This window comes from Phaethon aethereus (assembly GCF_964289735.1).
Source record: "Phaethon aethereus genome assembly, chromosome: 2".
Lineage (NCBI taxonomy): Eukaryota > Metazoa > Chordata > Aves > Phaethontiformes > Phaethontidae > Phaethon > Phaethon aethereus.
The window spans coordinates 74,050,690-74,075,231 of NC_138582.1; the positions used below are offsets into that span (position 1 = coordinate 74,050,690).

The window sequence follows — 24,542 nt, forward strand, 5'->3', positions numbered from 1 at the left end:
GAATGAATACATGTATAGATGGGTAGATACAGACTCTGTGTCTGAGCATGTAATCTCTGTGAATACACATGTGTGTAAATATATATATATACACAAACATATTTATAAAACAAATATGTATATATTATATGAATCAACATAGTATGATTATTTCTTTAGAGCTTCTTCAAAAACATACTTTTTGAAGTTCTATAATACATCAATTCATTATGACACAGGTACCGTAATAAGCTTCATAAAAAAAGCTTAGTGCTTTTCTGTAAACAGTTTTGCAGTTACCGACTCCTCACAAGTATTTCAGTTTTCAATGAGAGTCTTTTCTAAGTAACTGTGCTCTTTCAAGGACGAAATATGGGTCACTTGGTTAATGGCACATGTAACTAGAACAGCTAACAAAGTGAATTGTAACAGTGTGATTTTGAGAGAAGATACAGAATCTCACCAGCTCCTTTTCATCATCTTTAGTCATATTTTTAAGAGGAAAATATCCTTATATATCTCAATTGAAATGTGCTCAATTTATGTAAGGTACTTATGTTCCTTAGCTGTTAATACTTTATGCTAATGGCAGGGTTATAAAGAAAAAAGGATGTTAAATATATGGAATACTTCTTGCATATCATCTTGTGTTGTGAAATCTGCATTCAGATTACATCTAGACTTCCCACAACCTGAATACAGGGTATGACGTTTGGCTTTTGTTTGTAAGTTGTCCTACATTTCTTAGCCATTTCCCTCTTCATCTCCTTTCCAAAATTCTATGTTCACAAGTATTTTAAAAAAAGATGAAGGGTTTGTGCTATCATAAGATACGTGTGTAAGAAATCACTGTGTACTGACCAAATGCTAATTTACAGTTCCAATACTAGTCAATATTTTAAACTTCTGTATAATTAATTATATTTTACTTTTACTAGAATTGCTAGTAGTAAGAAAAAGGAAGTATCTGTTTTAAAGTGTAACGTTTCATTGACGTTCCTCCAGCAAGATGACCAATCCTTTAGTCTCATAAATTTGTAACTGAATCTATCACTTGATAGTGCATCCAAATTTGTTTTAATGTGATTAAGATTTCCTTTATAGTCATAAACATGTGAGATGCCAGTACTTAAAGGTTTTTCAGTTAAGATGGTTTACAGTATTTCAGTTTCTAGCTATGAGAAACCACCCAGGCAGGGAGAAGCATGATTTTTGGTTCTGTTTTTCAGACAATCTGTAAATGATAAAGCTGAATGTCAGCACAGAAGAAATTAACCTCATTAAAGCAGTACTGCAGAGTATATGTAGATAACCCTAGTCCCAGTCACTTAAATTAATTGATTGCCAATTAACTGTGGTTAGCTAATGCTTCTTGTAAAATTCAGTTTACTCTGTTCAAATACTTGTTCTTTTTCTTGCTTAGTGTTATCAAACCGATACACAATTTTGAGTAAATTCACCAGTGACTGTATTTAGTATGTGTTTTCACTTCAGGTGACTATTTACTAGTATGTGATAAGTCAAAATCCTGATAAGAACGGGGCAGTCAATTTTTTTTTTTAAATACACGTTAATTCTTTTTGAAATAAAGGTTGTGTGAGAATATAGTGTGCTGTTGTAGACATGTTAACAGATGTGAAAGTTACAAGGATCTTCAGCTGCATAAGTTGTCTCGTGACAAATCTCAGTTGAGAATATTGTTTCTAATGCAAAAGTGTACGCCTGCATAAATTTCATCTAGGTTAGACAAAAGCATGCTAAAGCTAGTCCTAGGTGGATGTGTATTTGTTGTGGTCAGGAGAAGGTTTTTTTGAGGGGTTTTTAATTTTTTTTTTTTTTTCACTAAAGGCAAGTTTGTACACTTAAATGAAGAGCTACACTCAAAAGAACACTCAACATTGAGCTATCTCATACAGCAAAAATATGACCCTAATAATTGATAGCTCTCTGCATTTGGCCTTTCAGGTGGAAATAAAAAACCTTCTATCTTGTTAAAACGTAGAGAAAGGACTCTTTGAAACACTGAAGTATCTCCTTGTTATATGTACTACCTCTCACAGATATTGTTGTTCTGTTCTTTGAAAAATATATAAAAAGTCATCTGAATTTGAACCAAGGTTTTATTATTCCCTGAGCTAATGTGAGCATCATTGGACTGGTCTTTATGAAGACAGGTAGCTTTTAACAGTAAGATAGATAAAGCTTCAAAACTCACAGGAGACTTGATTTCTGTTGGAAAGGCATATTTGTGAAAGAGTTTCCTGTGAATTAAGTTGCACAGATTTAAAATCTGCCTTTAGGGAAAATAACTCAAAAGAGCAGTTTATGAAATGATACCCTTGGCCTTTTGTTCATGTATGTTCAGAAGACTTGAGAAACAAGAAACTTTTTAGGTTTTTTCTGATGCAGTTTAACTGTGTGCTTCTTTGCCTGTAATTGAAGATCAGCAAATTACAATTACCAATATTTGTAACCTTTCAAAGCCTCATGAAATGAAATAAGGATTAATTTCCTGCCTTTTCTTTTCAAGACCAAGATTGAAAGCTATCCTGTAGCAAAATAAAAGGAGAGCAAATAAAGTTTGTTTTTTGAGGTTGTGGGTTGGACTTTTAATTATTTTTTTTAAAAAAGCTTCAGAACACTTTGGAGACCAGAACAAACAGACCAAAGGAAAGAAATGGTGTAGTGTGAGTCCAAAATTCATCACATGGTACAGTATTTTGTGAAACAAGATAAATATTTCTTTTTAATCACTGAAAAAATAGCATGGGAAGCCTGAAGCAAGCTTTCATTCAATTTCCTTTAAGATAATTGCCCTGCAACATATCATTACAGATTAAATCTCTCCAATTTTATTCAGATGGTTTCCCATTTTTCCTTGCCTTTAAAGAAGCTTTTTTCTTGATTTCAGTTTAAGTGTCACTAGAACACAGCCGTGGAACTTAGCAAGGCTGTGGAGATGATACTTGCTTATTATTCACGTAACTTTGAAGATCAGTAATTTTGCAAGTTTTGGGGTTTTTATTCTGCCACATCTTATGTTAGTTGTTGCCACACCTTGTTAGTCGTTTCTGAAGTGCCCTGTCATTCTCCCACCTGATTTCTTTTATTAAGTAAAATAAATCATTCAAACAAAAAGAAAAAAAAATCATGATGTTTAAAAATTGTTTGCATTTCATCCTTTAAAGACAAGTTATACCATTGCTATAATGAATGAGGAGTGAGCACAAGAGAGCACTCACCCCTTGTAAACAACCCAGGTCAAGGTGGTTAATTAAGACAATTCCTTGTGTCATAATGTGGACTGTTTAGCATGAATGTGCAGACAATGACACTGGAAATAGAAAGATTTGGGGAGAGAAGCTTCTTTTTAATTTTAAGGCTATCACATTCCATGGATGTCACAATGATGGAGAGGATGGTTTGGAGACAAAGAAAATAAACTGATGCAGCAATTCAAACAAATTAAAAATTAAGCATAAATTATTTTACTAAGGAAGGGTATTGCTGTTTGCTGAAGGGAGGTAAAATTGCAAGTTGAAGAATGACTGGTATCTTTCTGTTTATGAGTGACCAGCATGTAAGCTTTCCAGTGACTGTGTTAAATTCGTATTAGATGAAACAAAAGCAGCAACATAAATGACTATACTGCTAGCACTTTCAGCTATAAACAGCTGAAAATAGAATCTCTGTAATTTTTACACATCTTAATTGTTTGGGCTCAGACTTCCCATGCCATTTGAAGATTGCCAGATACATGTTATGCAACAGTTTGTGGGAGGAAATGTTGACTTTGCTCATGTTGAAGATTCTTAGATTGGTTCACTGAAACTTTTGCTTCTGCACGTTAAACAAGACCTTGTATTTTCTCTTTCCAAAGAAGTCTGTATAAATTTGACCATGTCATAATTGTCTTGAACAGACCTGTCGCACTGCAGAGGTATTTTAAAGGCTTCTCTGAAAAGTATCTGCACTGAAAGTGTTCTGTTTTGTCAAGTACTCCTAGCAGAAGAAAATGAGTTGGTTTTGAATACTAAAGAGCTAAAGAACAAAGGTAGATTAAAAGTGTTATGGCAAGGGTGTACAGAAGTGTAATGAGGTGGGAACAGTGGTGCAATGAAATGCTAAATGCCACTGCCGAAGTATCTGCTCTTCAGAAACTAGGCTTTACCCTGATCACTGAGTCTCAACTTTCAAGGTATATTTGTGAAGCCCACTAGCAAAGAGCTTACCTTTTCCTGCTTAGAAGATAAAAGGACCATTTCAAGGTTAATGTACTTCTACATGGTGAAATTTCTTTTCTTTGTTTTTTTTTTTTTTAATTGAAGATTATATTATAACCTAGACCAAAAGGCACATTAAATGAAAAGGTGAAATGCAAGATCAATTGCTTGGATTTTAAGAAAAGTCAAAATTAAGGTTGACCTTACAAGCCTAAATTTCCTTCTTTCTATATAATATTATCATTCTAAGCTATGTCTGTTGTTTTTCTGAAGAACACCCTATTCTTTTATTAATCAGGGAGAGTCATTTTAGGAGAATGAAATGAGGAAGCCCACCTTTTGGTGTAAATATAATACGCAATTCTGAAAATTGCAGAAAGATGAAGAATGGATATTTTTGTGGCTGAAGGTCTTTACAATGAGGTTGTTTTGCAAGTGTTACAGCAGACGTTTAAGGCACTACCTCTGACAGCCCTTAACTTTGTCAGGAGTTGCAATCCCAATGGCCGACTTATTAGAAAAAGATCACGTGTTTTTAGCAAAATCCAGGATGCTAGCTTAACCACAATGAAGTTGCATTTGCAGTAAGATGTTGTGCACTTGCATAGGAGGGGTAGGTACAGGTACATCTCTTTTTTTTTGTCTTTTTTTTTTTTTTTTTTTTTTGGCTGACATCTAACCATTATGTGAAGGACAGTAACAGATAACTTGAGACAGATATGATGTCTTAGACCTCTGTAACTGCTTGCCAAGTAAATGTGTGTCAACACTGTGAAGCAGCTAAATGTTGGCCAAATGGATGATGATAATCTGGGCAAATTACTTAATCCAGAAGTGTCAATGGAGTCTGAGAGTTGTTTGGATTCATTTTTTTGAATCCACTGTTAAGCTGAATTGTGTAAATACCAAATACATAAATTCAATTGAAATCCATGTGAGTGCAAAAAATATTAAATATGTTTGGAACAACAATATGTATAATGTCAGGTTAGGCAAACGTAGCAACCAAGTCGTGAGCAACTCTTGTCATTTCACTTTCTGTAAGTCTAGGTTTATAAAACAGGACTAAAAAAGTCAAGATTTTATAAAGAGAAATTCTACATTTATCAGTCATTAGGATGCTACAATAATGACTGTCGTGGAAAAATCTCACTGCAAAAAAAATAATTTTGTGGAAACGATTTAAGATGACTTGCAGAGAATAATGGTTTGGACAGCAACTTGAGTATAATGAGAAGCTACCTGTTTGTTTTCCCTTACCAGGTTTGTACAAAAAAGCAGGGTCTGGCAGAAATAGTCTGTTTAAAAAATAAGTATTCTTAATAGGACATGTACAGTGAGGCTAACTATGAGCCCAGTAATTATAATTCTAGAACTTTTGTCATGTATGAGTGCTAGATTTTACTGTCATGATCTTTTAGTGCAAGTTAGTTCCATGTGTGGTGGTATTTGGCTGACATTTTCCTGAATTTAAAAGCTGATTTTCATTATGAATGTAAAGACTTGAAGATTTTATATTTAAAAAACCAAACCACTAAATAGCTTAAAAAAATCTGGACTTCATTAGAGTATTGATTTTATGTCTTCTGCATGAGATATAAAAGTATTAGAACTGAAAAAACTAGTTCTAACATATGTGAATAGAACTACTGTTTTACAATATGTTTAACGTATTAATAAAAAATGAGGTATTTTAAAATACTGGTGCATTTTGAAAAGTGAGTGATGTAATGGTCAAGTTTTAACAATTTGAATCATCTCAGAAAAGCCCAACCAAAAGAATCAAAGCTGATATATCAAAACACAGATAACTAGAAAACTATACGGAAGCTTGAGGCAATACCTGACATAATTAACAAACAGGTCTGTTGGTCTCTAGGGATGAATAGGGCACGTAATAGAAAATGAAGATGTTCACACCAAAAGAAGCAGCTCCAAGGGCTAACAGCATGCTCTTTACTCAAAATAAGTCTTGTATAACATGCTTGTTGCACTTGTCTGTGAAGTATTTAAAAAAAAAAAAAAATGCAACTCGCTATATTTGAGCCTGGATTACTGATAAATAAAAACTAAGTTAACTGCATTCTCTTTTCTGAGCTTGTAAAATGTTTTTTCATGCTACAGATTAGTGTCAGTGGTTCTCAACTGTGCCACTGGCATTCATCCATGACACATGGCTTGAAGTTCTTGATGCACATGGACAGTGACTGGATACTCACTCTTGGATAATTTTAGAATGAATCAAGTCTTTGTTTCACCTCAATGCTGTAATTCAAATGTCTCTGATTTAAGAGAATCGGCTCTAACTGTTACATGTAATTGCTGCTTTATCTCATTTCCCTTTTGAAGAGGTTCTGATAAAGCATGCGCAGATTTGCAAAAGAGGACTTTTTAATGACATGTTCTTGTCATGCTTTTGTATTTTTTCAATCTGTGGCATTTCAGAAAAATTTGAAGTGTAATCATTTGATCAAGCTCACCTACATAGTGGCAGCAAAGCTGAGTAGAAAAAGGCCGTGCTTTTTCTTGCAGAGATCCCAGTCACTGTGGGGTCTTTTGATGACCTGTATGATAGATCCCAATGCAATTTGTATTACAGCGAGCTTGGTCATTAACGCTAGATTACATTGTCCACTCGGGCCTTATGCTAGACCTTTTAATTGTGATCGCTCAGGCTCTGCTTTTAAGAAGCAAAGTCTGAGCTGTGTTGTTTATCTTCATCTTCCTGGAGGCAACTGTAAATTTCTGCAATTACTTTGACTGGAATAAATGCATTTCCTAGGACTCTACTTGGTACATAGGCAGTAGTTATTCTGTCTTCTATATCTTACTAGCCTGCTCCCTGGGAGTGGAACCACTTCAACTGGAAGAGGAAAGCAAGCAGTTGAAGGCATTTAAAACAGGTCATATATTTCAGTAGCTGTGCATTTAAGAGAAAAGGAAAAAAACCTTTTAAAGTCACTAGCATCATGAAAACATTCTTGCGTGGCCCACTAGGGAGAGGCCAGCTTTTAGACTACTACAGTGATAAAGGAAAGGTTTATTTCAGTAGGGTGTCAAATGTTAAGTCTAGTAATGAACATGGATAAAATGCAGCTGACAGTTTAACTGTTGCTAAACATGCAGAAGAAATAAAGGAACATGAAGACTTGTCTCAATTTGTAGAGTGACGTCCTCGTTGCATGATGCTGCAGAACTCAGGAGTATCTTAGGTTTTTTCCGTCCCACCCTAATCATTAGTTGCCTCTGTAACAGAGTAGTTGAGCTCAATCTGAATGCAAAGATGATTGAGTGATTTCATAATCAAAGTTAACAAAAAGCTAAACTGAAAGAACTTCTGTAAAATCAGGTTTTTAGGTATAATTGAATGAAAAAAAGGAAGAGCTCTTTATGCAACAGAATCTTTTAACAAATTATATTGCTTCCATACAGAAAAATATCCTTCTGTGGTTCATACAGAAGTCATTACTATATGTACAATGAACACGTATGTATGAACAACATATATATTTTCTAACAGAAGCCAGATTTAGCAAAAGTTGTAAGCAACTTTATAACTGCATCTCTAAGTACACACAGACATATCTATTTAGAATAGATCTTGTGGAGCCCCAAACCCCAGTTATTTTGATATTGTTCTTAAATAGTCCTTCTGCTGTTTTCAGCTGTTTCTTCTAAGCTGTTCTAAACTATTATGTAGTTCTATTACACATAAGTCTTGTAGCATTTTTCCCCAGGTGAATCATTGGTGTCAAGGTATAATAGGTCAAGAGTCAATAAATTCAAAACATTAAAATCTGTTTAGATCACAGAATATTAACTTGGTACCTCATATATTTAGAAAATGCTATGCCTTTTGCCTGCTTTCTAAGAATTACATGTTCATACTTCATTCTGAATTTTAAAAAGATAAACATTTTCTGCATCATATGCATCTTACAGCATCTGCAGAATACACTTAACTGTGAAAAGTATGACTTGTACCTAGTAAACATCAATACACAAGTCATAACACTGAACACTTTTTGAAAACTTTACTGTATTTTAGACAGAACAACAACACACCGTCACCCATCTCCAGTACGTTGCTTGGCCTGATCATGGTGTTCCTGATGACTCCATGGACTTCTTGGAGTTTGTGACCTGTATGAGGCCAAAGAGAGTAGAGAATGAGCCGGTCCTTGTTCACTGCAGGTACTTGTGTTTTAAAATTCTGATTAGAGCTTTGCTTCAGCCTCAGAATAAGAATTTGCTTTGAAAAGTTTGTCTGCAAGACAGGAGATTCCTTGAGTTAGACTAAAATGTTAAACTGCGATACCAATGTTCACTGTTGACGACAGGAGCACTGGTGGTGTATCTAAAGGACGAGTTTCTTTTCTCTCCCTTTCTCCTGCAACCTTTTGGTGAAATGGCTTAGTCACATAATTATTGCAGAGCTGATAATCTGCAATGTAAATTCTTCTCCATTTTCATCCTCTACCACTCTTGTAACCTCATTTTGAATGGTACTGCAAAGTTCTTTTTCTGCTGCTCAAGTGCCTGTCAAAGAGCAGTCAATTAGCGCTTACCTTGTTCAGTAAAAAATACCAAACCAGGACGTTTAGATTTCTAAGCAGTTATAGTTGTTAAAAATACACTTACTTTAAGTGAAGTTTTAGTTTTATTTATATAAAAATTCTTTTTTTTTTTAGTAATTGACATGAAATATTGCTGAAGTTGCTTTACAGATAGGCTTTGCACTCTTCTAATTTTATTAAGGTCTTCCTGTAATTTCTAAGGCTATTTAGAATGCTAGTATTAAGACTGTGATATGAATCTGGTGCATTGCAAAAACCTAATTTTATAGAGCACTTTTCTGTTACATTTTGCAGCGCTGGAATCGGTCGCACTGGTGTATTGGTCACTATGGAAACAGCCATGTGCTTAATTGAAAGAAACCAACCTGTTTATCCGCTGGATATTGTACGAAAAATGCGAGACCAGCGAGCTATGATGGTGCAAACATCAGTAAGTCATGGAGAGGAAGCTTCATTTTCTGTACATACACTGTACTTGTCCGGTTTTAAAACAGAGCCAACATTTTTTAAATTGTCTAGTTGTATAAGTCTTCAGTTGCCATTATATCTCATGCTTCCTACATTTTAGCATGACGTAGCATGGTGGCAAAGGCTGCTTTGCTTGTGTGGTGTGTATTTAACTTTTTTGTAAATATTTCTTACCTAGTGATTAAAAGATGTTGTCTGTATATTTAAATAGTTAGAATGCACAACGTCAGACTTGCACAAATCATCTGTTCGTGGTCCTTTGTCTAAATTCTCTGCAAGAAGCTAGAATATTTTTTTGCTCTTCATTCTAGTACAGAGCCTTCTATGAAGTTATTAAACTGGAGGTAAAATTAAAGGGTTTGTGGTATGATTTGAAGAGAGGAAGCAGCTTTTCAAGAGGCCATTTTAGGAGTAGAAATATATGTATTTTTTAAAATTGTGCCACTACTCCAGTTTGGAAAAACAAAAGGCAAGAATGAAATTCAGGAAAAGTTGTGTGGTATCAATAACTGAAATATGAAAATAGAAGGTGATTTTAAGGTGGAAGCGGTTCAAAGGCAATTTGAGATCATGAGGGCAATTTTGTGTGAGCTTTGGAAATCATTGTATTGATGTTAGAGACCAAGGATGAAGGGCGGGAGGTTGTACTTTTTTCAGTAGAGATTGGATGACAGAATATTAAGTGTGGGTTATCTCAGAGAGCTGAATGCCCTACAACAAATGGAAGTAAAGGGGTTTAGCCCCACAAAATCAACAGTTGATTTGGGCATTTCTGTCTCTCATCTTCAAAAGAAAATGCCTTGGTTTCCACTTGATTGAAGGAAGGAAGTAGTTTGAGAAGACAAATTCTGTTTGTTAACAGGTTAATGACTGCAGGAGCTAGCATTATGACTGACTAGATGGGGGAGAAGTCTGGCATTATCAAAGGGTGTGAAAGTGTCAGGAATTACAGTTGCTTGTGTAACATTAGCATGCTCTGTGAGCAGAGATTGTTCACGCATGCTGCTGGGACTCTTGTTCATTGCAGTACGAGGGCACTCTCTGGAAGTGCCTCGGGACTGTATGGTTGAGGAAGCGGTTGTCTGAATAGTCCTGCGTGTTCCTTGCGGAAATGGAGACTGAGCTTATGACGAGGGATGTCATGAGATGAGAAGCACTAGCCTCAAGTTTAAGGAAGCTGAATGTTGATTTTCAGAGTTGTACCTGTCTCTGCCCCTCAGTTTCTAAAACGAGCTGAGCAAGTTCAGCCTTAAACTTTCTAGAAGTGGTTGTCTTTTTGAGAATCAGACATGAGAACCTGAAGTAAACTTCAGCTTGCCAGAAGGCCGAATGCTTCCTGTTACAACAGAAATCAGCAGGAATTGTCCTTGCACTCTACAGTTTGATGTAACTGAAGAATATGGGGAATAGTGATAAATACACTGACAATCAGACCCTGAGTGTGGAAAACTGAGTATCTAAAATAGGATTCTTTGCTTGCTGTGTTCCACAGTTCACTGGCAGCACAATCAGGAGAGGAATGATCTGTATCAGCAATACTGTGAAACTAAATTCACTTGTTATTTCTGAAGTATGCAGATACTCATGAAAAGCCAATGAGCAGAATTGGCATACTGTGCCGTAAATGTCACACAGAAGCAAGCACTCAACTGTGAGAAAACAGAATACCAAAGAGCTGCATGTTAATATTTTGATCTATCCTGGGTGCTCTGTCGCATTCCCATGCCTGCATTCCAGCTAGCCCCACTGCTCATATTTGATATTCAGCTTAGGGCTTCTGGGAGAAGCCGTTAGGGATTGTTAAATTGTAATAGAGGGATTGTTTAGTAGTAATAGCCTTGCCCAAAGCCTGTTCAGCTGCCCTGTGGGGATAGCATGTGTGCTCCAATTCCAAGATGATACACATAGCCAGATGCATGCTGTGAATTAATATCAGACAGGACATGCTCAGTAAGTATGGACTCATCAGAGCTATTAACTGGTCAGTTTAGTGTCTGCTGTTAATCATGTGAAAATGTAGTTTCTCAAAGACCTGTAATTTGATCATCAGTAACAGCAAAATAAAAGCTTTGACCAAAGTAATAAAGCTACAACAAAATTTATGTAACTGTATGGACTTTCATTTTAAAAAAATTAAAAAAGAAAAACTAACCACTATGTTCCATTAAAGAGAAGTTAGAGATATTAAACAATACAGAAAGCAGTGCTTTAGGACATACATAATAGAACTAGTTACCAGCTGAGTGAGCAGTAAGAATACATGCAACAGATAAAAGCAAAGAAAACAAGTAGTCTGAGTCAGAGGAAGCAATGCTGAAGTGCTCATTCTTCTTTGTTCAGTAACTTGATCACAGAATTTAACAGAAGTATTGAACAGAGCGCTAAATATCACACTTGGCTTGTTCAGTCAGTAGAAATATGCAAATGCCGATAACAATGAAGAGAAAAGTCAAGGTAATTAAGAAATAAAGACAAAAGAACAGAGTGATATTGAAGGTGGGAGTAATTGACTGAAGGGTTGAAAGAAAAGGCAGGAAAATCGAGATGCAGAAAATTAATTTCCATCCCCCGGTTTTCCTTAAGTTTTTCTGTACTTATTGCAGGCTGTGGACAAGAATAACTGTCCTAACTACTAGTATTTAAATGCAACCTAAGGTCCTTCACAGTCCAAGCGTTATCTTTTAGCCCTGTCCTTTGGGAGACATTAGGGGAATGTTTCCAGATGCTCCTGTGGAGTTGATGAGAGCTGACATACAAGGGCAGCAGGGAGAACATTCTAAAGATGTAAAAAAGGATTTAGAAAATGCGAAGCTGCACTTCTCTGAACATACGACATGGAGCTTTGGAGAAAGGTGTTCATTTTGGGGTTTTGACAATAGTGAAAAGTACTTTCAGAGAAGAAGAGAGGTATGCTTTGATCTTTGTAAGTTCTTTTAAATTTTCAGTATCTTCTGTTCTCAGGATTGTGTTAGTCATATAAATTTATTCAGGCTATGTGGACTTTTAGTTCTGCACTAGTCCTGTTGCTAATGTCTCCTTGTATCACTTTTCAGAAAGAAGCTCACAGGCTAAGTGCACGTAACAAATAGATACATCACAAGATCATAGAAGTCTTTGTAATAGTGTAATTCAGAAAAGAAACACTAATCTGATTTGTAAAGACGTAAGAACTAAACGAGCTCAAAATGTTGGGTGACAGAAGAATTAATGTGGCTGCTACTCTTCAAATATATTCATTCCAAAGTTTTTGATCCCGTTATGTTACCAAAGGAGGTGTGTGGTCTGATCACAAATTGAAAATAAAGTGATTCCATCTTCTGCAATAGTGTAGGTGGTTTAAAAACCAAAAAAAAAAAAAAAAAAAAAAGAGAAGTTTTTAGCAAGGCATTTGGACCTATATATCCTTTACGGTAACTTTAAATGTGGTTTTGGTCCCATAACTTCAGTGTGCCCAGTAATATGTAACTGCAGGATTGGCAAGGTTAGAATACTTGTAATAATCAAGTAACTACCAAAAAATAGATGTGATGTATAAAGAACAAAAATAACTAGTTAAACTTAGTCAGAAGAATCATATACATTTGCATAGCTTTTACAAATAAATCCTATTACCTGAAATTTAAGCATGTGCTCTTTCATATTTGGGGATTGTGTTTCCATTGGTGTGAGATTTTTAATGCTTGTCCTTCAAAGAAGAGTAAATGTTACCTTTGTTGACTGTGAACACAGCCAGGAGACTTGGATTTTCTCCTTCCATCTTTGTATCGCCTCTCCCGCCATTGACCAAGAGAAAAGGAAGTGGTGGGACTCTTAATCCTATTCAATACCACTGTATAATCATGAGTTTAACTAATCATCCTTAAATGTTTTTGGTTTTTCTTATACAGAGTCAGTACAAATTTGTTTGTGAAGCTATTCTTCGTGTTTACAAAGAAGGATTTGTTCGACCACTGGATTCCAGTTAGCACAGCAGTGAAGGATGAACTCTTTTTTCCCCCAAAAAAGACTGCTCTTTAAAGAAAGCAAGGGCTTATTTCTGAAAGCAACTAGAATGGACTAGAAGCCCATGAAAAGACAGATGAGCACATTTGAACTGTGGCACTTTAAATTTCTCAAGAAGATTGCTAAATCATGTACAGTATAATGAAGTCATGTAGATAAATATGAGAGCAATTGTGTGTAATATGTTTTTATTCACATAGATGACCATAAACAATCATGGAAACCTTTAATACATATCTTTTACTGCCTTAAAACACCCTTCACTTTGGAAGTTACAAAGGTCCTTGTGTTTCCTTTGAAATAGCAAAAAAAAAAATCATAGCATTGAAATGAGTCTGCTTAAGAAGGTATTTAATATCATTGTATTGTATGAAAGCTCATTGAAGGTGAACATTTGTAACTGTCTTGTTGGGACACTAAATAATCATGGAAATGTAACCTTGACTTCTAAAAGGCTGACAAGGAGCTTTAAAGGCTAATGTATAACTACTGTACATTAAGAGCTGGAGAAATTAGGTATTCAGTTACCATAAATCTATTAGTATGCCAGCTATTATAATATGTTTCTTAGAAATCACATCTACTGTATGTGATGTGCAAAATAATGCTGCATTTAAGCATTTATGCAGATGGTACAGTCTACACCTTCTGTTGATAAATTTTAATTGCAACTTGCCCTTTTAACAGTGACCTACTTCTTACATTTTTAGTTATTGTACTCCTTTTCTTCTGTTTCTGCTGTCTGTCTCCTTTATACTTGTTTTTCACTGCTGTTTCTATATGTGGAACTGGAAATATTTTAACTTAAAATGAGGTTTCATTCTCTGTCGCCTTTGTTTCCATGTGTATTTATAAGTTCTCAGATGTAAATGTGGATTAATGTTGCACACAAATACTAGGCTTTTGAATTACTGTATATGCAAAGTAGTCTAATCCAATACTGGAAGAAAAATTACTACTGAACCCATCAAATATGTTGCTGCTAATTCAAGGTGTGAAGCTTACAAGGGCACAAGTGTTGCTAGTGTTCAGATGTGATAAAATGTTGACTTGCTGCCCTTCAGCAAAAAACTGCTCTTATCCAGTGAAACACAGCTCCCTTTTGCAAGAGTTCTGCGGATTTACTGTGTTTCTTGCTTTATGGAAATGCAGCTAAATTCACTTGAAGATTTACGTGGAAAGAGAGAATGAATTTGTACATTGACGAATAATTCACCCTAAGGTACACTGGTCTCCATTTCATTTCAAATGGGAGAATTGGACTTTCTGAACAACATAACCACATTTGTATGATGTTAATTTATTTTGTGTGTGCTTTTTGATTACCCTGAGATAGTTCTTCATTTTTGAATACTGTTTTAAAAAAAATAAGGGACTGTTTAAAACTCCATTATTTAAAAGATTAGTCCTAAATAAGGAAAAAAAATTATGGGGCATATTAGCCGGATGTTTATATGTGTATAAAAGAGAAAATTAGATAATTTTCTTTTTAGAGAGAGAGAGAGATATATATACACACACACATATATTCAGATATATTTTAGATTTATGGTTTGTATTATGGATATTATCATTCATATCTGGAGTTTCATTATAGAAACTGCCACAGCTGTACAATATGCATCTCTCATGTTACGAGAAGGTTATGTTTTTTCCCCAGGAGATAGCTGAAAAGTGAACTTGGTCCTTTCTTTAAGATTACGTTATTAGTTATAGGTAAAGATACCTGGTTACTATTTATTGATCGAAAGAGTTTTAATTGCAACACGCAGGGTAATTGGCAACATGGGAAGCTTCTTGGCTTTATTAGGTTGAAGGGTGAATATGCTTGTGCTGATTCTTACATACTGCATTCCAGAATTCACTTTCACTGAAGGTTTTGTAATATTTTGGATCATTATCCTCTTGCATGATCGGACATAGATTTGAAGGCAAGAGACCATAACTGGTTCACTCTTAACTTGCTAAACTGCCTCAGGTCACTCAATGTCTGTGACTCCAAATGTAAAATGATACTGGACATGCACGTGTTGCTCGGAAAAGTGTTTTTGAAAAATGCAAGTGTTGTGCAAATGCAGCTTGCCTGCTGCTGTAAGAGAGAATATTGAGCAGTGAGAAAACTTAGTGGCTCTTTCCCACATGAGGATTAGTGGGCACTAAAGAATCTGTGCCTGCTGGGTGGTTAACAAAAGACTCCCTTTTGTTACGCACGTGCCTCTCTGTTAAAACATCTCCTTTTTAATTTTTCTTTTAAGTTTTGTTGTGCCCATGTCTCAAAGTCATCCCTTGCAGTTGGCATGACTTGCAATTAATAGTTCAAAAAAGGCAAGGAGGAAAAAAAGAAAGAAAATAAATAGTAAAATATTTAGAGCATCTCTTTGTGACATCTGTTTCTTTTATGGAAGCACTTGATTAAACTTATGGTTTATTTGTGTTCAAGGTTATTGCTATATTCCTGTCACTATTTATGTTTCTTCATGTTGAATATGTATTTACCAAAACACTGTAAATTTATTCCTTATATAACTCCACTCTCAAGATACATGGTATAGGCTTGACTTACATTAGTATGTGTGTGTTTAAATGATGATGGTCATATTGTGACAACGAATGCTGCTCTTATTCTGGTGAACTTATATGGTTTCAGTAATACCATTCGTGAACTCTTACTTGGATTTTAATAACTTGCTTGAAATTGCTGGCCACCGAGAGACTACTCAAAGCTATGAAAATAGTAATCTCTGCAATATTTGATTTAGTTTTTTTTAAAACCATAGAGCAAATATTAACTACTCAAGTATCTTGTACATTGTGTCCATCTTTATTTCAGTCTTGCTGGGTTTTGCACATGTACCTGTAGGGTCCATAGGGGAGAATGAAGGGGGTTTTGTCTTCTCTCTGTAGTGTGTGATGACTTTGCACTTAATGATGTATGCCTTAGGTCTGATCTTGCAATGAAAGCATAATTATGAAAACATCTTTTGTTTCCACAAGAATTAGGAAATTAAAAAGATGGAGCTGATTTTTTTGGGCAGGGAGATAGGAGTTAAAACTCCTAACACAAAATTTTTAACTGTCAAGCAACTGGCAAATAGCAGAAAATGCTGTGAAATCAAGATTCTGTATAACCTTCATAAACAGTTTAACCTCGATTTTTTTGCCTGGGATCATGACAATAAGTATTCAAAATTTCTAGCATGGCAGTGGATGAAGAGGGAGTAATAAGCCTCTGAGGTTTCATCACTGTGAAATACACTAACACTTATTCTTCAGAACTAAACAATTAACTAAGTGGCTTTATGTTTGATACAGGAGTAACTAAAATGCCTATTCAGAGTGTCTTCAGAAATGGCACAGGGGAACACTTTTGAGATGGAGGTGGGAGGGGCAGATCTTACCATGTATTGAAAAGAAGATAAATGGTTCCATAAACCATGAATGCCTTTTGTGTAACAGGGTGTGTGAAATATGAATCATTAAAATACAACCAAACCTTGAATAGTGGTGGTGTTTTGCAAAACAAAACAAAACAAAAACTTTTTTTTTTTGTAATCCAGGCTTTTGCTTTCAATAATCCTGTCTTTTAGGTGTTGGTATTAAATTATATGCAATCAAAATGTACCTAAGAATTTAGCAATAGCTTTTCATATACACTTTTTTTTTAACAGTTGGTTCTCTTTCTTTCCTTCCTTTTTTCTACTATGCAATACTTGTTTAAATATATATTTATATTTCAAAAGAACTGTAGTTCTTAAATATCTAATGAACTATGCATTTGCTTTATTACAGGCATAGTGTGATACCGTTTCAGGACAAAAGTTCTTCCCTGTAGGTAGTGTTCTTATGTGTCGGACTAAATGCACAAATGGTCCACTGGTTGAAAATGTTGAAAATAGACATGCATGTTTCATATTCAATCAATTAGAATTTAAACATAGTTATTTCACTGATAGTGGCTTTATTGTTATATCCTGAGATGTAGCATTTAAGTGCAAGTTTATTTTACTCACTCACATAAAGCCTTTCCAGAAAGAACATGCGCTGGGAAATGTTTGCATTTCAATTGGTAACCTGCAATTAGTCTGCTTGGTTAAAAGCATTTTTTAATTGACACTATATGGAAGGTAAAGTTGTGTCATGAAATATTTTGTTCAAAGGCAGTTCAAAGCCAAGTGAATGATTAATTCTTTATATAAAACATAATGTTTTGATTAAATGGATTCTCTTGCATTTAAGTTCTGACACTGATAGTGTTAAGCCATCTCAGATGACTGTTTTAACAATAGTGTTATATTAACAGTTTAAATATAGCAATCTGATACAATACAATTTCGTTTTAGTGTACTTTAACATATTTAATGTTCCAGTTGTTCAGTACAAGCTTCAAACAATAGTATCCACAATCACTGAAATTTGTTGTCTTTATTTAAAAAAAAAAGTTTCTCCAAAAGAAAAGGAAAGAGTAGCAGGTGATATTGATAGATTTAACCATTTCTCAGCTCAGGCTAACCCTGTGACAGTAGCGGTGTGATTTGACTACTGATATAAAGAGCAATTGTTGAGGACCAAGAATATCATGGAAAAAGCAAATTGTGTGGACTGACACTGTTTAGTTTTGGCTGTAGTTAAGAGACTAGTAACTATTGTCTCTTTTTTTTAAAGACAAAAATCATTTTAAGAGGTGGCTTTGGGAATGGAGAGTGTAATGTACCTTTATTGACTCTCCTAATTTTGTTGCAGACTACTTGGATAAGATATTTGGATAAGAGCCTTAGATTGTGTGTTATTCTGAGATTAGCTGCAGGTTTTGAATCTTTAATGAAATTCTTATTTAAAATATTAAAGCATTGATTTTTAATAGACATTAATGAAACGCTTCAGTTTACTGCTAGTTGCTCAACTTCTGTTTTCTTGGCTTTCATGAAGTCATTTCTTGAGTTGACATTGTTTTACCTTATAAAAACTCTTCAAGGTTTCCCACAACTGTACATCTGGCTTTGTCATAGACAGGCCAAGTGATGTTGCTGTTGCTTAAGATATGGTGTTACCTACACCTGCTGAAGGTGCAGTGTTGGTGTTCAGACCAGCCTGAACTGAGCTTCTCTCTGAGGAATTTAAACACTGCTGCTAACAGTGGTAAAAATCATAAAGATATTTTGAAAAAGCATGTAGGAAATGTTTTGTTCAGGGCAGATAAGACCTGGGTTTTATTTAAAAAAAAAAAAAAAATTGTGAGGATGAAAATGCTTTTAACAGAAAAGATGGGGGTAGGAAATGCAAGATTTTTTTTTTTCCCTTTGCAGAACACTTTTCTGGTTTTTAAATGCATCATTTCTCTTGGAACAATTTCTTTGCTAAAGAGCCCTACTGTTGATGAGATTTAATTTTTGTCAAACTGACCTAGAAAATAATTTTAAGCTGAACTCTCTCCTCATTTACTGTTTTGTGCTTTTAAGTAATGTTAAACAAAACTGAAATATTTTCCTTCTAAAAATTAGTTTGGCTCTTCATCTGGTGTCTTTTCCTGAAACATAAACAGAACCCAAATGTGGCTGGGTAACTAGTGAAGTTGCCACACATGCAAAGAGATCAGCCTTTTGCTAAGAGATCAGCCTTTTGCAGAATAACTGTTTTGTAAGTAGGAAGATGTTTTCTGCTGAGCTAGAATTGATACTTTAAAAGAAAAACCACATTAAAATCTGAATCTTCAAATAAAGGACTATTTACCAAAATCTATACAAAACAGGCTTATACCTTTTACAAGGAAAAAAAAAGAGTTTATCTGTAAAAAAAGCAAGCTGCTAGAAGTGAGTATCTTCTTTGCTGTGGCTTCATCTTACGTAGTCATAAACCAAACTAGTTCTCAACTAGTAAGCAGTACGGCCGCTTCAGCAGAGAGAAGTCGACAGTGACCTAACCGCCTGACTGATGTCTCAACTTTCTTGAGAAGGGTTGGTTGCAACCCTGGTTCAGAAGTCCTTGCTGCAGAACGGAAGGAGAAGAGGCTTTCTTCCTTAGGGAAGAGACTGAACGCCTGCGTAGTGAATCAGCAGTCTGTATTGACCTTAGTGGGATTGTATTTGTATTATCTAACCTGAGCAGTCTAGTTTCAAGTACGATCAAGCGTGTCTATATCAGTCTGCAAGAACAGCAAAGCCCTACGTTCATTCCAGGAAAAAGAAGTTCAGCAGTGTTAATTTTCATGGGCTTTGTTTGATTCAGTGAAGCAGCAGGTTAGCATGGTAGCAGTTGGAATTATTCGTGATCAGTGCTCTTCTAACTCAGAGCTTTGCATACATGAATGAAAACCTGGTGTAACTGTTGCTGTCCTAGTTTTTAATAGAAATTAAATTACTGTCTTCGGAAATTAGGTGGGGAATTAATATATGCACTCAAGTGTAAATACATTTCAAATCCAGATTTTGCAAAATAAATTACAGGTATCAATGCTTGTATTCCAGTGACCTGTGAAGTGAGTACTAAAGGTAATTTATTTAGGTTTTCACACTTCATTGTGTAACCTTAATAAAGAACTACAAGACAAATAGTGGGACAGTCATACCAAGCCTTTGAAAATCTGCCAGGCATCCATAACAAGAAGTTATAATTGGTTAAAACCGACCTTCATTGTAACTGACACAGAAATGTGCCTAATAGTACTGAAATAAATTATATAACAGTTGGGAGAGCCAAAGTTTTCTGTTGGGTGGGGTTTTGTTGGGTTTTTTTTTTTTATTGCAAGCTTTGCAAAAGATTCCACTATTCTAGTCACTAAGTTTGTATATTCATTTATGTTCAGTTAGTGTTTTTGTCAGAGGTGTAGAAAAAGCTTAGAAGATAATATCCATTCAATGACTCTGGCTATTTTTTTTTTAATGGTTATTTCTGTCACACTCTATAATTTCTTCTTCTGAGATCTTAGGTGCCAGTGCATGAAAGGAATAAAAGAATGTACTTGATATATTTGGAAGGTAAGGAAAGAGTTTATTTTGTATCCTAAGCTGTACTTTTAAATCATTTGAAATGTAAATTGATGTTGATATTACAAAGCTTAATTTATTGTTTAAAAATGTGGGTATTTCTTGAACTGAATGTATCATTTTTCTTTTTTATTTTTATAGGCATAAAGTATTGGTTAATGTTTTCAGTATAGTTTTCTTGGGGTTTGGAACTGTTTTAAACAAAAATATTACGGCCACCATTTTATGCTTATTGGTTATATGGCTAATGGTGAAATAAAGCATTTTTGGCTATATGGTTTTCCTGTGGCTTTATTCAAGAAGAAAACAAGAGTTGCATAAAAAAAAAGTTACTGACTTTTTTAATCCTTTTAAAAAAAATTCACACATGGCTGCAGCTTGAATTTTATCTAAGCAAGCAAACAGGTATGGAAAAAGTGCTCCGTATGGATACAGTGTGTAATTCTTTCATAAATAGCTTGCTGAGGAAGTAAACCAAGTAGGTCACAAATTCTTGAGAATTTTTCACTTGCAAGAATTCTTATAAAAGAGGATTGTCTCAATTAATTACACCAATAAACCTTTGCACTCATGAGATACAAGGCCACATAAACAATTGTTTGAGTGTAGATTTTCCTTTTTTTGCTACTATGTATAAAATGTGCAGACTGCCCTTCCTTTTGGGATTTCCTCACACTACCCCCCAGAGGTGTCCGAAGACTCCTGCCTTCTGCACCCTCTTGCTCCAGGGTGGTTGTCACGTTTTCACAACAAACCAGAGCCCAGTGATGCTGTTCTTGAATTATTTCTGTTTACATGTGTATGTAAAACACAAGTTCATGAGTTTCAAAATAGAAAATGCATTGAAGATTGAATCCAGTGCTACCAGATGGATAGAACATTGACCTTAGAATATGTTTGGGCTTTGGTTAAGAACTGGGATGGTTGTTAGTGAGCACTTTTTGCTGTTTACAAGACATGGCTCTGCCTACTGATGAGTCTTTTTAAGCTTGAGGCCAATAATCCTTCATGATGAAGCTATGAACTCAATGAAATCTTGGTGAAAGAAAGTACCAGACCAAAACCAACCATCTGGGCAGTCAGACATGGGATATGCATGCAGGTTGGAATCTCTTGTAGGTACATAGGAAGCTACAAAGATGAAGGTTTTTCTGGAAATCCATATAAAGCCGTTTACGGAGAGATGTACTAGTGTCTTTGCAGCTTGTTAGCAGGAGAAAGGTGCAGAAGTGCCTTTCAGAGGACTTAAGGCAGAAGCAGACTCTAAGCCTGTGGTTGCATCGTCAAGAAGGCGGCCTTAATGTGCTTAGTGTTAAGGGTGATTTCAGAGAATGCAAAGCACCCAGGTATTCCATTCCTACACACAGGGCAATCCTTTAAACTCCTTACGGTACCGGCAACCCCACGGAGGAACAGGGTGCTCCACCAGGAAGCCAGGACTATGGAAGATGTGTCTTTGTGTAATTCATGTCAGGCAAAGATAATTGGGAATATAGATGTCAAAACAGCATTTCCCAATATATGTATTATTTCCATTTATAGCTTTTTGGTGCCATATCTCAATGATATAAAAATTTTCAAGCAGTGACTCAATTTAGCGTACGTTCCTTACAGCACTCAAAGCAATTTTTAAAATATTATAAAAATTACAAAATATCCAATCGCATCTTGATTTGGGATTAAATTCCTTTTTCTGGTCAGGCCTAGTATAATGTAACTAATTGATTCCCATGTACTAAAAAATAAATATGCAACGGTCTTTTCATTTGAACGACAAAATTCAAAGTTTTCCACTTGTTAAAAAGAAGGACCATGTGAGAATAACTGAAAGGTGTTTAGGGATGATCTCTGGGTTCAGAGGCAGTTCAGTTTCCCTGGTCCATCTCCAGGGATGAGGGACATCAGTACTTCACTGGAGCGTGCTAAAAGGCCAGAGTTGGTGTGATTCACGTGCGGTCTCGTGTGTTGGTCTGACGCTGCTTCTGGGGAGCTCAGACACCGGCAACACCCCGTATTTTAAAGCAGAGGTATTGGGATTTATTTTCCCTGTTTCACTGAGGTTAGCATCCACCCACAGAAGATGCAACGCTGTCCATAACGGGAGCCTTTAGTTCTTCCATGCATCGATTACAGTTTAAAAAAAAATCCACTCTTTGGCGCTGATAGAAGTTTCCCGAGCGCTAGCTCTGTGTCTGGAGCGGAGCGGGCGCTTGTTTCAGGAGCGCTCAGGTTGCACTGGCATACATGATGGTGTGGGCTAAGGTGTCAGTAATGCCAAGGTGGAGGGGTGTGCGAAAACCAGCACTGTATACATCACTCTACCCCACAGAATGCCGCGGGAGTACTGATTGCTGACAGGTTTGATCCTACCTATGTTTAACCTGGGCCTTCAGAGCTTTCTGTGTCAGTACAAACGCCCTGAGCTTTTAGACCTGATAAACTCTGATTTAAAATTAAATACTGAACGTTACTCCTTGCAAACTACGAAGCGATTTGTTGTCCTTTTTGAGTACGTGGGTCCCTCAGCTCTCATCTGGGCAGCGCTGCTCACGCAGGCTCAGAAGAATTAATATGGCTGTACCATAAATGTACCGTAGCTCTTGAGCTTCGCATCCATTTGTACAGATTCCGAGCTAGCATAAGCTTGCTGCTTTCAGAAGTGGCTAACTTGCTTGCGTATAACGCTTTGCCTAAAAGGATGTAGTGACTCCAGCCTTCTGGTTATGTGTCAAAAACTGAAGTGCCTTTTGCCTTTAAAGATACTTGCTGTATCCAGGCTGGCTGCAAGTGTCATTTTTTTGCTTGGAAGACTCACAGCTGTATTATTTTTACCTGTGCTGCTGAGTTGTTTGTGGGGTTTTTTGGGTGTGGGTTGTTTTTGGTTTTTTTTTTTTAGTTTAAGAAATAATATTACAAGAAAATGTACTCCCTTTGCTTAAGTGTTCCTCAGAAATCTTGTTGCGGAGGACGCTCGCATTTTGAATAGAGACTGTCATTTTTTTCTTCTGTGGGACCTGCTCGCAGTAGACTTCCTGAGATGTCGCACCTCTGCCGCTTGTGCAGCTCCGCCTGCGGCACCAGACGCGCTGTCAGCGCACGGGCAAGAGCCTCGCGCTGCCGGGGGTACGCGGCCGGGAGTCCGCCGCCGCTCCGGAGGGGCTCTGCCGCCGTGAGCAGCGTGCCCACTTTTGAAGAGTAGCGCGGCAACCGAGGAGAGGCCGAACTTCCAGCTCAAGGGAAGTTAGGGCTGAACGGAGCCCGGGCGCTCCGCAGAAGGCCTGCGGTTCCTCTCCCTTCTCCCCGTCCCCCTTCGACCTTTAGGAAGGAAACCAGGCAGGTCAGCGGCAGTCCCTGCTGTGGCGGGGGGGCTGCCGCAGCCAGCCTGAGCCCCCTGCGGGGTGGGAAGGCTTCCTCCCCGCTGTAAAGCCGTCCCTTCTTTCCCGGCCTGATGCAGGTCCCGGTGGTGTTTTCCTGTTCGTTCTCTGTTACTCACCTTGACAGGTACAGCACTGAGTACTCGGCACTGGCCTGGTTAAAAAAGGGGAGAATAGTTTAAAGCTCCCGAGTTGTGTAACAAAGAAACGCCATCTTAGCAGTGGCTATTACAAGAGGAGTCTTAAAGATTTGCTTAAATGGCATTACTTTCAGGTACTGTCTCTTTCTCTATCAAGTGGATAGGAAGAGGGTGTATATAGATATATAAGTGCACATATATATGTATAAAAAAGAACATATAAGCAAATAACAAAAGTAGCTCCAAAAAGGGCAGAGAAGGCATAAATTCAGTTTGATGTCTCAACCACAAACGGAATTAAAAAGGGGAGTACTAAAATGAAGATAGCAATACAGGTAGTATAAATCATGTATAAATAAGGAGTGCTTTTTTTTCCTACAGTAATCTGTGTACTAAAGTAAAAACTTGATTCACACTATTGAAAAAAAACTGGAAATGACCTGGTTTTATTATTTATATGCATAGCGTTTGCTTTTGCAGATTCCTGTAATACACGCGTAGATTTACTTGCTCAATTAACACTGAATGTTGCTTGCTTTATTGCTGTGTAAACTATTTGCTTTTTTGTCATTACAAGATTATGTAGATTGAGGACTTTTTTAAGGCTAATGACTTAGAAAAGTGATTTCCTGGTATTTGAGGGAGTATAGATGACAGAGAATAGGAAAAATAAAATACTTCATGTAGCCATGATTGCATTCAGCATATATTTAAACAGATTGACTTACTCGTCATGTCTTGTTTCCTTAATCAAAACAATTATTATTCAGATTTATCATCTGATACAATTAGGGCGCTT

The 24,542-nt window shown here is 36.3% G+C and overlaps 1 protein-coding gene across 2 annotated transcripts in view; it reads left to right on the top strand.

Annotated features, from left to right (window-relative positions):
• Positions 1-13,212, top strand: part of PTPN3 (protein tyrosine phosphatase non-receptor type 3) — a gene marked incomplete at both ends in the record, with an annotated part of 166,115 nt that extends 152,903 nt beyond the window's left edge. For both annotated transcript variants that reach the window (XM_081996839.1, XM_081996840.1), the window contains 3 exons: positions 8,251-8,396; positions 9,074-9,209; positions 13,135-13,212. In XM_081996839.1, coding sequence (XP_081852965.1) covers positions 8,251-8,396; positions 9,074-9,209; positions 13,135-13,212 — 360 coding nt within the window. The remainder of the gene's footprint in view (positions 1-8,250; positions 8,397-9,073; positions 9,210-13,134) is intronic.
• Positions 13,213-24,542: the final 11,330 nt, after the last annotated feature.